This window comes from Euprymna scolopes, chromosome 41 (genome assembly GCF_053919585.1).
Source record: "Euprymna scolopes isolate OS-2025 chromosome 41, ASM5391958v1, whole genome shotgun sequence".
In the NCBI taxonomy this organism is placed as follows: domain Eukaryota; kingdom Metazoa; phylum Mollusca; class Cephalopoda; order Sepiida; family Sepiolidae; genus Euprymna; species Euprymna scolopes.
The window spans coordinates 1,837,107-1,854,682 of record NC_136522.1 but is presented as its reverse complement, the minus strand read 5'-3'; the positions used below and the strand labels follow the sequence as shown (position 1 = coordinate 1,854,682).

The 17,576-nt window shown below is 34.1% G+C and overlaps 1 protein-coding gene across 1 annotated transcript in view; it reads right to left on the bottom strand.

Annotated features, from left to right (window-relative positions):
• The window catches only part of LOC145266297 (peptidyl-prolyl cis-trans isomerase-like), a 42,873-nt gene that overhangs the window by 8,362 nt on the left and 16,935 nt on the right, over positions 1–17,576 (bottom strand). The window contains exon 2 of the mRNA XM_080121846.1: positions 10,004–10,034. Within this exon, the coding sequence (XP_079977972.1) occupies positions 10,004–10,034 (31 nt within the window). The remainder of the gene's footprint in view (positions 1–10,003; positions 10,035–17,576) is intronic.

The window sequence follows — 17,576 nt, the reverse complement described above, 5'->3', positions numbered from 1 at the left end:
GAACACAAACGGAATTAAAATAGGATTGTTAATCAAAGTGTTGTGTACAAAAAACCGGACATAAATGTAGATATGTTTAGAGTTAGTTTAAGTGCAGTTTTAGGAATGGCAATGAATTTTGCAACAGTTTAGGATAGTTAAGGGACAGTTTTTGGACAGTCTTGGGATTGTTACAGTTGAGGACAGTTTTCAGTTTGATGCAGTAGAAGCCAGGTCATGGCTTCGAGTAAATCAAGCTGAGCTGACATCAATCAACTATAAAAAGGCCTCGACAGACTATGTAGATGTGGACCTTAGTGTTCAAAAGATTGTTTCCGCGATGGTGTCACACATGCACTCATAGCCCAACTGACATCTACAGAATGTGTTTTTTATGTTTTCTTTGGAGTTTTAAAAAAAATTTATTATTGTGAGTCACTGCACTCCTTAACAGATGCCAATGTGAGAAATGACGACATGACCAGAAGAGAAAAAGAAAAACACCATGGAAACATCTTTGGGGCTGGCGTTTGTTATCGAGTGAGAGGGAGTGCATATGGTCACACAACACAACTATATTGCCTGCAATATGAAAAATAAGCTGTTCGTCAGAATTAAACAAGTGTTCATACATTTCTCAAAGGACTATGTGAAGACTGAATGCTTAGGGTTCAAGTTGCACGTTGAAATGGTAGAAAATAAAAGTGATTTCTTTGAGTGAGTTATAATTAGGCAAATGATCCTCTGTAATTTAAGAATGCATCACTTATTAGCCAAGATATGATACTTTTGTTTATTTCAGACGAGAACGGCCAGGGTCCATACAAGACATAGGTTGTTAGCCTACATTCTGCACAAAATCGCACGCGTCATGAAGACAAAGTTCTTTCAGATTATGATCATCTTTGGGTTAGCATTTCTAGTGAAGCTAACATCATTTTCACTATTGTTAAATGCTGGGAATCACAAGTAGCTGAGAACTTCCATTACTTCATCAGTCACAGCATCCAGCTCTCAAATCACCTGATTGCAACCCCATGGATTATTTTTTTTAAATCTTATTCACCCTAAGCCAAGCATATTGTCATTTGGACATAAAGGGCTACTATTTAGGACCATATCTACAGGGCCACTATATCAAGAGTTGAGCAGCGAAATGTTTGCTCAAATTGCATTTAATGTTTGCATGTTAGCACAGTCAGGGAAATAGAAAACCAAGAGGGAATTCCAAAATCTAGGATTTCAAGAGAAGAAACTATTAAAGTAAATACTTTCTGATATCTATGGACTTCTATAGTGTAGGGGTGGGATTTTGCTTCTTGTCAGGTTAGTTGGAGGTATTTATGTTAAAGGGGTATAAATGATGAGTTTTTCAGAACACATTCCATTAAAATACTTGTAAAACAGGCACAGGGATGTAACAATGTGGCGATGGAACAGGGGTTTTCACTAGTTTGATAGTGCAGAACTTATTTGATAGGAGACTTTTTTGGATACTGTCTAAGAGGGAGAGACTAGTGGTAGATGCACCATCACAGATGTGGCAACAATACTCCATGCATGGGTGAATGGTGGCTTTGTAGAGATACCAGATACTGACATGTGTTAGTAGTTTTCTAGGTACAGTAGACAGAGCAGACCTTCTTTGCAGCAGCCTTGACAATATCTTCTATTATGTGTGGAATGCAGTTGATAAATACATTAACTGTACACTCTGTAACACCAAGGATGAGCTGATTGCTAGAATCAAACTGATGTTCAGGCGTCTGTTGAAAGACATTGTATATTCCAGGTTCACATCTTGCCTTGCAATTGTAGCGGAGGTTAATCATGGCTTCTTTGAGTGAAGAGCTGTATTTTGGCAAAATGTTCGGATTGATGTATTTTGTACTTTGAGAATATGTCAATTATTCAAGCAAAATATGTTTTTTTTTCTTTTCCAAAAAAAGTGCCAAATTAATCGTGAGCAGCCTGTAATAAACAGAAGAATCTTTCAGAAAAATCAAAACACAACAATTTTCTGCTAATAAAAAAACGGTTTCCATCTGTAATTGACATTTGCTGCAGAAAAGAAAAATGTGTTCCCTGCAAATAATATTCTGAGCAGGAATAATTGTATTTGCAAAGAAATAAAAACAGATTACAATTTTTTTATTCTTAACAACATGAACCAACGCTAAAAGAAATGGATATTTGCAATAAAATATTGATATTTCAGAACACAAGCTATTTTGGTTTGGTGTAAAATCAAAAACACAGTCAATTAAATTTTATATATTAAATTACATATTTTTGAATCAAAAGTTGTCTATCTCAGCTTTTTACACAAAGAAGAGACAACTTTGAACCAAGAAACTACTTTAATACTTTGAACAGTTTTTCAAGTTAACATTTTATTTGTGTTATCATCTGAATTTTCCATGCAGTCTAGTGATGTACAAAGAACTTTTTCAGGGCAAGTGCTCAAGTGTAAAAAAAAACGGCAAAAATATAGTAATGGATATCATCTCCATGGGGCACAGGCCTATAATATATTCTCTCTGAAAAAGGCACTTCAAAACAGGAGAAAAAGGCACCCCTAGCACACACACCCCTCTGCTCTGAGAGGTAAGCTCCAGATTCCTGAGTTCAGCAAGATACATCTAAAGAAGGTTGGAAGTTACATTGGCCGAAACGTGAGAATTGCACTCCAGATGAGAACAGTAATCTGAATAATACACATTGCAATTCTCATCTCAAAAATTCTGAAATTTGAAAAGAAATTTAATCGGTTTACTATTTTTTTCCTTCTGAACAACACGGACCAAAGGAAAAGAAATGGATATTCAAAATAAAATATTAATACTTTAGAACAGAAGCTTTTCTCATCTAAAATCAAAAATACAGCCAACTTAATTTTATATATTAGTGTTGTAGTCTTGCAAGCTGGTGATAATCAAGACAAACATGATGGTATAGTTAACAAAAGTGTATTATCAAAAGTAGGTTGCAGAAGTACATATGATTCTGGGAGCCATAACTGCCATGAATTGCTACCCAATAATGTGTTAGATGCAACTATTCTTATAGTCTCTGGGTAAATCTATTATTCCTAAAAAAGGATACATCAGCTTACCCCATAACAATTAGTTTTGAACAAAATACCTTAAGTTATCTAATACAAGAATAATTCTATTTGCAAAGAAATTAAATCAGATTAAAAAATTTTCTTCTTAACAAAATAGATCAACACTAAAGGAAAAGAATTGGATATTCAGAATAAAATATGGATACTTTAGTGTTGTGGCCCTAGCAAAGGATCATAAAAAAAGATGCAAACAACAGGTTTAGGTAGAAAGAATATATTGTACAAGAAAATGAATACAAAGAAATGTTGTCAGTTTTTACTGACTGTTAAGTTAAACAGCCTGTAGTTTTGCATTAGGTTTTGATATTTCCCCACAAGAATATTAACTCTCTGGGTTTTCTATAATAATTAGAAGAGTCCTTTATGAGTTAATGGGTAAGTCCTTATAACATCCCCCCCCCCCAAGCCATTACACTGCAAATGGTACAAGTACTGTTTTCTTTTGGATTGATAGTTAAAGGATTCATGAATTAACTTTTTCCTTTTCTACTGGCGGCATTCTGGAACTGCTTGGGGTGGTTTAATGACGAAAGTGTCATATATTGTCTCAATGAATTCTTTTTCTTCATGAGGTGAATAGTTTGGATCATCCAACAGATGTTTTCTTATTTAGTTAAGCTGTCTTTTACGTGTGAATTTAGGACCTTGAATGATGTACACTATATTTCTGATTCTTTTGTCTATTATACCAAGTTCCAAGAAAGACTCCTGGGTCATAGCATTTCTTCGGCACAAGAGAGGTCCTTCTCAATTTTGTTTGCTTTAGCAACAGTTTTTCAAATATTGGTCTTATTTTTTGCTGGAACAGTTTCCGTTGGGGTTACTACTCATAATGTTTTGAGTTAAGTGTGATCTTACAAACCTGTAGAAACTGTTGCAGTACCATTTCTGTAGATATACCACATATTTTTAAGTGCTCGTTTTAAAGTATCAACAAAGTGTTTGACTCGCCCATTTGTTCATGGGTGGAACATGATTAATTTGGAAAGTCTTACAGAACTTCTTGAAGTCTGTGGACATAAATTGAGTCCTGATATCACTCAATAAGTAAATAATTCAAAGAGGAAATTAATAACTACCCCTATAGTGAGTCACTTACATCTGAGCACAATTTATTGTTAATTTGTTCAATGCTTTCGATAATTACAACAGTTGTGCACGTGGCTGTTAGAGTATGTTAGTGTTTGCTTAGTTCCCCATGTTTATCTTTCTGCTGTTGAGGCATTGGACTGAATTTCATCATATTACTGGAAGAATACTTAACATAATTAAATCCTTCTTAGCTAAGAAAAAAATCCAGGTTGTCCTCGATGGTCATACATCTAAACAATATGATATAAATGCGGGAGTGCCTCAGGGGTCTATCCTTGGACCTCTGTTATTCCTAATATTCATAAATGACCTCCCTGACAAAATTGTCTGTGAGATGGCTATATATGCTGATGACACCACACTCTATAACAGACACAACAGGAAAACAAATGAACACATATCTAAGGAAATGGCAGAAACACTAGAGGATGACCTCCAATCTGTAGTGGAATGGGGGCATAAATGGATGGTCACATTCAATGCTGCCAAGACTAAACTTTTTTTCTTCAATAACTACAAGAAACCTTCTCTACCACCAATAGCAATGGCCAATGACTCTTTATCTGAAAGTACATGTTTTAAACTCCTCGGCCTAACGTTCACAGGAAACATGAGTTGGAACAATAACATTGAGCGCATTGCCAGGACCACTGCGAAAAAGGTAGGTTCTCTCTACCGTGCTAGAAAGTACTAATGCCTGAAAGTATCCTGTACATCTATGAGGCCACCATTCACCCATGTATGGAGTATTGTTGTCATATTTGGGCTGGTGCATCTGCTTCTAGTCTCTCACTCCTAGACAAGGTTCAAAAGAGAGTCGCCAAACTGATAGGTCCTGAACTGTCATCTAAGCTTCAGTCTCTGTCCCATCGACGAAATGTAGCATCCCTCTGCCTGTTCTACAAGTATTTTAACAGTGAATGCTCCAACGAACTGCAAGCACTTGTAGCCCCTCGATGTAAATAACCCCGACAAATCCGACAAGCAGCAAAATCCCACCCCTTCACAGTAGAGATCCCTAGATGTTAAGAGAGCCTTCTACTCCAGCAGTTTCTTCTACAGAACTGCTAGACTTTGGCATTCCTTTCTGGGTTCCTGCTTCCCCAACTGTATGGACACGCAGAAGTTCAAGTGTAATGTGAACCGACATCTTGCTGCCCAACTCCCCACATAGTACCCCTATAGCTTATGTCCTTGATAGTAGCCCCCTACATCAAAGTGACAATGTGCCTTTGGGGTGAAAATGTAATTAAAAAAAAAAATTTCTGATGCATTGCTCAGGTTTATAAATCATTCAATTGCAGCCGGTGTACGTCATTGTCCGTTGGTTTTATTGCGAGAGAATTGACTTCAATGAGAAACTAATATCATTGTAGCAAGTTATCTACTTCTTAAATTTAATTTTCTAACTTAATAAAATGAGTGACGCAGACCAAAAAACATCAAAGTAAGATTTGCCTTAAATTATTTCTACATTATTGACTGTGTTTTGTTTGCATGGCTTCCCAGAGACTGATCTGAAAACCTTTATATTCTCTTCACTCAAAAACGTTATGTCATTTGTTATCATTTCTTTGTTTTGTCTACAATCTGACTTCTGCCCCTCTGCTTCCATTTTATGTCACCAGTCTCTGGGAACAATTCTTTTTTGCAGAATAAGGTTATCCTAACATGCACTAAGTGTGACCTTTGTCAAAATTCACACTAGCTAAATTAATCCCTAATGATAGGGTTCCCAATATGTGACACTACTATGATGCGACCACAGTTAAAATCCACGTCATCAGTTTGAAATCACCCATTTTACTGAGAACATTGGTCACCTGGAAATTATTCAAAGACATACAACCAAGAGAATACCTTCCATCACACAATTACCATTGTTTAGAGCATGGTATTGCTTGTCTAGGCTTGAAATTAGCGAACCTCTGATATCTAGAAACTGACTTGATAAATCATAAAATCATTACCAATCTCATCATTAACAAGCCTGAGCACCTTTTTGAGCTTCTTGTGTCTAACAAAATCAGAAAAACACACAGCTCTTATGACTTTCGGAAACATTTTTTCATACTCAGAATTGCTGAAGCATAGAACAAACTCCCTGAATCAGCTATTGGCTGCTGAGACACCAAATTCTTTAGGATCCTTGTGATTCTTGAAATTCACCAAAACTACACTTGCTGTCCACCTCCATACACATGCACACATGTATATATCATAACACATTGTTCACTTGTCAAACAATTCGGGTCAGGATTAAAGTGTAGTATCTGTTCTCATGCTGCACTTTACTTTTTTCAATTCACTTTTTTGGTCTCGGTTAGTGGAAGAGAAATTCTTCATGACAGATACAATGTTAAATTTTTGTTAATAACCAGAGTGCCCCTTTTGGGGGAGCTAGTTTCCTCCCATATTAAAAACCAACCTTGTGTCTAAATCTACCCTCGTGGGGAGGCAAGTAAACAAAAAAAAAAGAAAAAATTGTACATTATACGATGTATTATATGTGTACTTTTCATAAGTTGTATTGGCACGCAGCACGTTTCCAATAAATTCATTTATTATTAAGAGAACATCGTAAAATGGTAATGAATCGGTAACAAAATTATGTTTACAGGGAAGCAACTCTAAATATTTGGCAAGGACTCATGGCGTAATGGATAAAGTACTAAGTAAATTAAGTTCTAAAGTTCTAAAGTGACATTCGTCTGATGGTTGAAGATTCAATCCTCAGTGCAAGTGATACTAAGAAGACAATCACAAATTGCTTAAGACTTACACATGTTCATGGCTGATGGCACGAGAGCATGCTACACCTGTGGGTTAAACAAAGGGTTCCATTTGAAATTCTTTCTCAAGTAGCAAGTTATTTTACTTCAACAGGAGCAAAACGAGGATCTGAGCATTGGTGGTGAAAAAAGGGGAGCTTACTTTACAGGTGTTAAAACGGTAACAAGACAACATTTCTTCTTTAAAACGCATGCGCATGTCTACCTAGCCAGAAAACAGCACTTTTTTTATGCTCAGAATGGTTAAAGCATAACACAAACTGCTCAGTTGTTGGTGACTGAGACAGAATTCTTGAAATTCAGTAAAACTACACTTGATGCTCCCCTTCCATACACATGCACACATTTATATCATAACATGATAATGTCACTAAATAGGGTTTGTGGATGATATGCGAAAATAAGTCTGTGTAGGCATAAAAAATGTTTCTTATCTTCAACATTATTACATGAGAAGTCATTTCGAGTAAAAAGTTTATTTATTTTACCCATCTAAGCTCAAGAAATGCACAATTAAAATGTGTATACATTGAATGAGTAAAAACTAAGATAGATGCCAATAGCAAATTCATAGACTAAATAACAACCTTGACCTTGCGATAAAAAACTAAAATTGAGTGAAACGGAAAGAACCAAGGCAAAACTAATGAAAGTAAAAAGAAATTAAAAGGAAAAAATTAAAACAATTTTTATTCTTACTTTTGTAAAATAAATGCAAGAAAAAATATGAAAAATAATTTAAACTTTTAAATTTTTTTTTTACTTAAAATGTTTGGCGCACATATGGAAGCGGTACCCCCTCCTTCATTTTTTTTATCTTCATTTTTTTTTCAGCAAATTATTATTGAATCCTCACTAATCAACCAGATAGTCCAAATTACAAAAAAATATTCAATATTCAACATTTTTAAGGGGTGCTCTGTTTTTAATACAACGTTCTAGTAAATCGATCCCCAATTTTGGAAGCATCAACTTATTTCAGCCAAATTTTGTTAATTTAGCCCTTTTTAGCCTTTTTTGAAGGCCAAACTGCTTTTAAAAGAGACTTATTTTCTTATATCACCCATAAACCGTATTTATTGACATTACCCATAACTCATACACACACATATATATCACAACTCATACACACATATATATCATAACCTATACACACACATATATATCATAACTCATACACACATATATAACTCATACACACATATATATCATATATATCATATATATATATATATATATATATAAATACACACACATATATATATATCATAACCCATACACACACACATATATATCATAACCCATACACATATATATATCATAACTCATACACATATATATATCATAACTCATACACACATATATATGTCATAACTCATACACACATATATATATATATGTCATAACTCATACACACATATATATACCATAACTCATACACACATATATATATCATAACTCATACACACACATAAATATATATACCATAACTCATACAGGTTTTTGTCTCAGTCATCGTCACACTTTGATAAACAATCTTATTCCTAATTGCCTTTGTGTGCCTTAGTGAACCACTTCATCTCCATTACCTTCTTACAAACCTCATTTGCTGTACTTTGTTGTGATGATCAACTATTTTCTCTTTTTCTTATAGTTTTTCCTCTTTTTATCTTTAATAACTTAACATATTTTTGGTGGGGGGGGTGTATAATATCATAGGTGAAAGTCATAAGGAGTGGCAGTTGCCCAAGTATTGATCAAAGTTGATCTCTTCAATTCGCTATCCAGCTGCTTTCTATTGATCCAAATTTGAACTAGTTAATATAACAGTTTTGGACACCAGAATTTCGCCTAAGCTCTTAATGTAGCCACATTCCATATGGAACATGGGTTCCATTCATTTATTTAGCAAACCGTTTCTCTATTAATCATATTTATTTGTAAATATGCTGAACTAATATTGAATACATTATATTTTCAATGAAAGAAGAAAATGCAAGAAATTGAAAACCTTATATAGTCTTCTTATGTGTGATTTTGATTGACATGCATCATCTGATTGGTTGGTTTGGTCATGTGATTTCAAGTGATATAAAAGGCACTGCATCCTTTAAAACCATCATGCTTCTCAAAAGTCACAATTTATATCTTCATTTTTTGCATAGTTAAATATTAAATAACAATTAAATAATTAAATAATAATTAAATATTAAATAGTAATTATATATTAAATAAAAATGAAGTAATTAAATAATAGTTATATATTAAATAACAATTAAATAATTAAATATGAAATGACAATTTAACAACAACAACAACAACAACAATAATAATAATAATAACAAGAACAACAACAGCGTAACACTGCTGCATATGCTGGGCAATACCAAATTACCTTGCTTACAGGCTAAGGATTAGCTGCGATACTAGGGTGTCTGACATAAGGTTTAAGAAAGCCCAGATTTTGAGAAAATGATAGAATATGTTTTTATTGTGATATTGTAGAGAATGGTGGATCATAGACTAATCATCTCTTATCCCTGAGTGACTTCCGGGCCTTGATAAGTGGTGATCACTGTGTAAAAAAAAAAAAAAAAAATCTCAGATTGGGTCGGCATGATGAAGAGCGTATGATGTGGAAAGACATAAAAACAAACCTCCATTGGAATAGTGTAGAGAGAACTGGCTCCTTAGGAAGGCTTTTTACCACCCAAACCTCAGGGAACACCAGCAAAAAAAATCAAAGGTAAGCGACTGTTGCGATAATGTGAAGTCATCTACAGTGGTTATAATGAGACGTGGAGAGCACTGGAAATCTGGAGAAACTTGTCATTCAGACTCCAGGGAACATCAAAATGTATTGCCAATGATTAATCGCTGGTAATGACCTGTATGAGAACTCCTAGTAGTAGTAATAGTAGTACAACAACGACGACGATGGAAGAAAAGTATGAAATGAAAGTAATTTAAAAAAAAAATAAATAAAATTAAAAAAAAAAAAAAAAATTCTTACCAGCAGTTTTCGGACAAGTTTCATCATAGAGCTGCAATTAGAAAAGAAGAAAAAAAAACATTAAAAAAAATAATCTGACGAGTTTGACACAAAATAAAAAAGCCATAAAATTAATAAAAAATGCATCTACATCAAAAGTTGAATGAAAAATATGAGTTTAAAAAATTATGTTTTAGAATTTCTGAGATAAGAATTGATTGAAATTATTCAGACTACTGTTCTCATCTTGGGTGTTATTTTCACAACGTTTCGGACGATGTAACTTCCAGCCTTCTTCATGTGCACCTTGTAAAATTCTGGAATCTTTATATTGAATACAGGAATTTGTACAAAATTTACACCAGAACACTTTATTTAATCCATGAGTGTAGATTGCTCTTGCTTCGTTTGCCATAACTGGGCAGAAGATTTAAATAATTCTTTAATTATATTTTTAGCATCACCTGCATTGAGGATTGAACCTTCAACCCCAAGAAGACTCTCACTTAACACTATCTGTTGTCCCACAGGTACAAGTGTTCCATTAAAAATTTGATAAAGATTCCCAAGTTCGATAAGATTGTATCAACTGAAATTTTGTGGGAAAAAAATTGGAAGTTCGAATAATCCAAATATAAAGAATAAAAAAAGCATAACTGATGATGATGATGATGACAATGACGACGATGCCGAAAACGACGACGGCGACAACGATTCAGTCCCAGGAGGTCAATATCTTCCCAGGCTATATCTTTTCTTTGACAAAGGGTTAGTGTATTGCAAATCACCTGAGACACCTCCACTAGGAAATGCAAGTTGGGCTGCTTAGGCACCTTTTTAAGGCCAGAATGTGTTTATCCTAATGTGCTGGCATTTCAAAACCACACCTGGCCTTGTGTCTAACCTTTCCTGAAGAGGAGGTAGATAATATGTTGCATGATAGAATTATGATACAAATCTGACAGTGGCTTTGTTGCTGTTGGGCTGAGCAATGGTTTTGTTCAGTGCTAAGAGGTCAATACTTTCTCAGGCATTACTTTCTCTTTGAAAAGAGGTTAGTTTATTGCTAATTGTATGAAGTGCCTGTACCGGGAAATTGTCAATACGGCTGCTCGGGCATTTTTGTAGGCCAAAGTACATCTATCCTAGTGCACTGACTTTTAAAAACCTGTTCTGACCATATGTCTAATCTGAATAAAAGGTAAATAAAATCTAGCAGGGTCACCCAATGTCACTCAGATTGCTAATGTCCCTAAGTTATGTAAATTAAACAAAAAAGATCAAAGGAAAACAATTATTTAAAGTAATTAATTAATTTTGTAATTTGAAATGTTCACGTTCATTTTGGGAGAAAATCAGAATAAAAATAAGAATGCCCCTGATGAAGTTTGAACTCATGAGCAGGTGATGAACATTTTAAATAAACAAGCAATAACTTTTAGCAGCAGTAGTCATAAACATTTGCTTACATAACAGACTAGCGAGGGTGCCTGGCGTTGCCCAGGTGTTTAGAGGTGTGTGTGTTGGGAGGAGGGGGGTAGATAAAAAAAATGGGCGAAGTAATAACCCTGTTTAAAAAAAAAAAAAAAAACGTTGCCCGGGTGTTTGGAGGCTTAAAAGAAAAAAAAGTTTTGGTAGGAAGGTTGACTTGAACGCGAAGGTGGAAAAAAAGGGAAAAAACCCTGACATCTAACCCGCTCGGCCACAAGGGGAGAGGAAGTGAAACTGTCTTAATTTAACGTTTATAAAGTGAAATTGACATGTGCGAGAATTTAATAAGGTCAAACATCATGCGACTTAAGTTTGGCGCTGAAAGCCAGTTTTTGCATATTTGTTTATTTCCCCAGCCAAATGAATAGCAATTGTCTGATATGATGGGTTTTTTCCCCAGCATTGATTAAACCTTATTGCTTTCAGTACATAGAGCTGAGAACACAAATTTGTTTTCACAGTTTTGCTTTTTTATACTGAAAGCCAAAGACACGCATGGACAAATAAATATGGCGAAAATCGTGCATAAAAGTTGCCCAAATTAAAGATACACGCCAAGTCGTTTCGTAAATTTTAGATATTATCATCTCTGTCGTATATAAAAAGTTATAAGAATGAGCGAACAACCTGAGAACCACCCCTCCAAAAGTCTTTGCCAGACATACAGAAAAAATGCATATGCACACAAACACAAATTTTGCCTTTTATATATATAGACTAACGGGGGTACCCGGCATTGCCCGGGTGTTTCGAGGTGTGTGTGCTCTTAAATTAAAAAGAAACCGGGGGATGGGGGGTAAAAAGTTTTGGTAAGTTGGTAGTATCGAACCCGAAGCGCTGAGGCAAAGTTGGAAAATAAAATGTGAAAAAAGCATGAACCGTTAATCATTCGACCAGCCAGAATGATTTACTGAAAGATGTTTGAATTTATTTAAGTAAGAACAAAATTGACAGGTGCCCGCATGGAAGTTGTAGAGTTAACATTTTGTGCGAGTGTGACGACGATGACGTAAGCAATAGCTATTCAGCAGTTAACATTTTCTGCTGGACAGTTTTTAATGAGGTCAATGACCCGGTCTGTTTGTTTTTACTTAACTTTGGGGAAAAACAACTCCCCCGTTTATTAGGGGAGTGTATCATGTTAAAATGAAAGCAACCATCTGATATGACGACGGTATACCGACATTGACCAAATGTTACATCGCTTTCTAGAGACCATGGGCGCCAGCGGGGGGGGGGGGGTATTAATGAGTGTAATGTAATGGGTGTACCCGGCGTTGCCCGAGTGTTTGGAGGGAGTGGGGGTGTTAATGAAAACCTAAGAATAAGCAAAGTAAAAAAAGAAAACAGAAAAACGAACGTTAAAACTTAAGCGGGGGAGGGGGTAATCAAAACATCGAAAAAAACAAAAAAAAACTAACGTAAGGCAAACGAACGATGTTAAATGTAAAAATCGAAAAAACAAAAGCAAAAAAAAAACAGAAAAACGAACGTTAAAACAAAAAAAACATGTGAAAAATGACTTAAATAAGCCTGTTTCGATATTAAGATTTAAAAAATCGGTGGGTACCCGGGTGTTTTTGGGTGTGTGTGGTCGGTCGGGGGTGTTAATGAAAACCTAAGAATAAGAGAAGAAAAAAAAAAAGGAAAAGCGAACGTTACGTGAAAAATGGCTTAAATAACACTGGTTCAATATTTAAGTTTAAAAACTCGAAAAAAAAAAAAGACATCTCACACCACGATTAAAACCCAAAACGTTTAGATAATGAACCAACGCGCTAACCAACTGAGCTAACACAACGTACATGAAATTTAGTCAGTTCTTCAACTATTTAAACTAAATTAGGTCATGACATCATCTGACGCATGCGTAGAACTGGTCGTCGTCATAAGAGGACGGTTTTTGTTGACCCCCCCTAACCAATGCACCACAGGTCCTTGCAAACAGTTCTAGTACAAATTGTAGAAGCCTTAAATGTATTTCTAGTCGTAAATATCACTATTTATTACTAACTAGCAGTATTACCCGGCCTTGTTCAGGGGTTGTTTTGATGCCTTTTTTATGCTTATTTTGATTTGTATCTTTGGTAATTCCAATATTTTTTTTTTTTTTCATAATCCTAAAATTATTTTAGTAAATTCCGCTTATATTGACAACTTACTGATCAACGTAATGTAGGTCCTACACCAGTGGATGCAATGTGCTAGCAACAATCCAATTCTTCCCACATACGTAAATTTTCAAGTCTTATAAACTTCTTTCCAGTTAATGAAAAAAAATTTAAGAACATTTTTTTTAATATAAGAACATGTCAAGTTGTGTTTGTACTGTAATTGCTTGAGGCATTACCGTCTGTGAGTTTTGGATTAAAGAAAATAATCATTTTATACCAAACACTTAGTTTAAAGCAAACTTAATTCAAAAGAAAGTTTTATTTGAAGTTTTATTATTTTAAGTGACTTGAGTGAAATTCAAATATTTTTTTATTTCGATGAAGAAATTCATCTTTGCTTAGTTTACGATTTTTTTTTTCTATAATTAATTATAAAATTTAATTAAAGTTTTATATTGCAAAAATAATAGAGATTTTAAAAATATACACGCACATAAATTTTCCAATGTGATAAATAAACTTCTTTCCAGTTAACGAAAAAAACACATTAAAAAGTTTACATGCAGGTTTGAACCTACAGACCACGTCATGCAAAAAAAAAACAAAAAAAACATACATTTTCAAATTTTATAAAAATTTTTGCAGTTAATGAAAAAAAATTAAGAAATTTACATATGGAATTTGAACCTACAGACGTCATGCAAAAAATAAAAAGAAAACACGCTATCAACTTACCTACAGTAGAATTTTCACGGCCCATTGTTCTATCATTGTTGCTAAGCGATGACATGGAAAAAATGGCTTTACCGATGATGGATAAATTAAAATAACGGTTTCAATTATCGATTATCAGTAATTATCAGGGGTATTCTGAGACAAAACTTAACTAAGATCACTCTCAAACTTATGCACTAAAATTCTGTAAATTTTAAAGAAAATCTGTTCAGCCATTTCAGAGTCCATAAAGAACGAACTCACACACACACAGTTGCATTTATATAATTGTAGAGATAGAGATTATTATTACTGTATATATTATCTATTATTTATAATTAACGATTTTAATATCATGTTAAATTCTATACTATAATTGATTACCGCCCAACACGTATGCTGCTTCTTTGAGTCATCTTACTCTCCATCATTCTTCTCTGTCTATAATTTTTACTCGCTCCATAATGATAGCTGCTTTCCCTTTTCCTTTTCAGATATGGTCAGCCATACCCAACTTTTCAATCTCTCCATATATTGCAGCTTTTCAATGTTCATCTAACCGTACTTTTAGTGGACAACATGTCTCACCTTTGTATAGTCTTCCACATTTACATGGGATCTCATACACACAGTTCTTAGTCAGGATTTTTTTTGTAGAGAACTTGACTCGCACTAGCTATTTCCAGGGAGTTGAATCGCTTCTGAATACATATTGACCGAAACGTGAAAATAACACTCAAGATGAGAACAGTAGTCCAAAAAATCCAAATAATACGAACAAGCAATCCTCATTTAAAAAATTTAGAAACATAAAAAAAATATTTTTAAATTGTATGTTACATTAAAAAATAAATATTTAATATTCTTCCAAGCCGTTTCTTAAATAAAACTTTCTATATATTAACAATAAAATATATATTAACAATTGATCATATGATGAAAAATCAAACAATTCAAGATTTTTCTAATCAAAAAATTAAAATACATACCCACAAAAAAATAATATAATTCCCTCGTTAATTTATTAAAAAGTTTTCTTCAAATAGTTTCATTTTTTTAATGTCTTGAATTAAACTAAACAAGTACGTTTGATTCATTAAAGTCTTCTTTAGTTTCATTAATGGATTTTATGTTTGTGTTTGTCTTTTTGAACTTGAAAATTATTTCAAACATACAAAAGTGCAAAAACAAATAAAATTTATTTGAATGGTTCAAACTATTGTTCTCATCTTTGTTATTTTTACAATGTTTTACAATTGATCAAAAACTCAAACCATTTTCAAATGAATTTTCAGAAATTAAGAATCTTTATGTCAAATTCTGAAACTTATACAGAATTTTGAACAAAAATCTTTATTTAATAAATGGGTGTAGATTGCTCTTTTTCTGTCAGTCATGTTGTACTGTGCAGTTGTAGAAGGTCCACACTCCCAGGTTTTGCCTTGAGAAGGGGTTAGTTTATTGCTAATCATCTGAGGCGCCTCTACCAGAGAATGACGACAGAGTTACCAAGGCATTTTTGTAGGCCAGAGTGCTCCTCTTCAGTGATGCTAGTCCTTCAATCCCACTTTCCGAACCTTGTGTCACATCTTCGCGGGAAGAAGAAGATAAATATATTTTTAGTTATAATCGCCTTTAGCAAGGATTGAACCTTCAACCTCCAAAAGATTCACTTAAAACTGATTATTAATCAACACAACTGTGAACAAGTAGACAGAATTTTGAACTAAACTACTTAATGCATGGGGTAGATTACTCTCGTTCTCTCAGTCATGACTAGGTAAAAGTATTAATTATTATGCTATTTATAGTTATTATTTATTAATAAATATTTGAAGATATAAAGAACTTAGAAGTATAAAAGATTCTTCCCCAAATTACTGGATTAAATAACATGAAATGGGTTTATATGCTGTAAAAACAAAACAACCAAACGAAACACCATGAATAAATATTTGAAGATATAAAGAACTTAAAGCATAAAAACTTTTTCTCAAAACGACTGGATTCGGCATTAAATAATCTAAAAGGGTTGATATATCGTAAACCAAATCAACCTTCAGAAGATTCTCACTTAGAAGCGATAATTAATCAACGCCTCGAACTGTGAACAAGCACAGCTTAACCCTTCTGCCTCCAACCAATTCATTTTTCAGTTTCACTAACTCCCGCCCCCCCCCCCACCCTGAAAGAAAATATCGATTGGCTGACACATGCGGGTGGGGGTGGGTGGGTGAGAGGGTCTTTACTGACTCAGCTACATCATAAAAAACACACTCATTCCAGCGAGTGGTTCATCTCGGGTGGAAAGTATTGATTCATACTCTACTCCCACCTTCCACCTGTAGAAAAGGGTATTAATGCAAGTGAATGACGCAGAGACCTCCTCAACCACTCATCCTCCCCCTCCCCCACAGTCTCCAATGTTAATAAACAGCATGTCACCCTTCCTTTTCCTCAATACCTCCAAGATTATATATATATATATATATATATATATATATATATATATATATATATATATATATATATATATATATAGTAGGTTAGTGTTCGTATGGTCTATACACAGTGGATTCTAATTGGTTGTATGTCATTATGACCCAACAAATAAAAAGCCATAAAACAAAAAAAATTGCAATTTTTGTTTTTAGATGAGGATTGATAATTTGTATTACTTGGACTATTGTTCTCATCTTAGATGTTATTCTCATGTTTCCGCTTTTGACAATTCAACAAGATACACATGAAGAAGGTAGGAGGATACATCGGCTGAAACAGCATGAAAATATCATCTAAGATGAGAATAATACGTATTATTTGGAATACTGTTCTCTTCTTGAGTGTTATTTTCACAACGTTTCAGCCAGTGTAACCTCCGACTTCTTCAGGTGTATCTTGTCAAACTTGGGAATCTGCACAGAATTTTGAACAGAATTTTTTATTCATGTATGCTCTCATTTTGTCAGCCATGACCAGGTAGAAGTCTTATTTGTAATTGTATTTTTAATATTGCTCACACTGAAGCTTGAACCTTCAACCTCCAGAAGACTATCAGTTACAACTGATTTTTACCTAGTACTTTATTCACTACGCCGCAGGTTACATCAGCCAAAACATTGCGAAAATAACATTCAAAATAAGCACAGTAGTCTGAATAATCCAAAACTGAGTTGCATCAACCACTTGTTTCTCTCTCCTTCTCAGACACAATACAAAAAAGTCTCCAAATTGATCCTGCCTTGTCCGATCATCACAATATTACATTCCTGTGC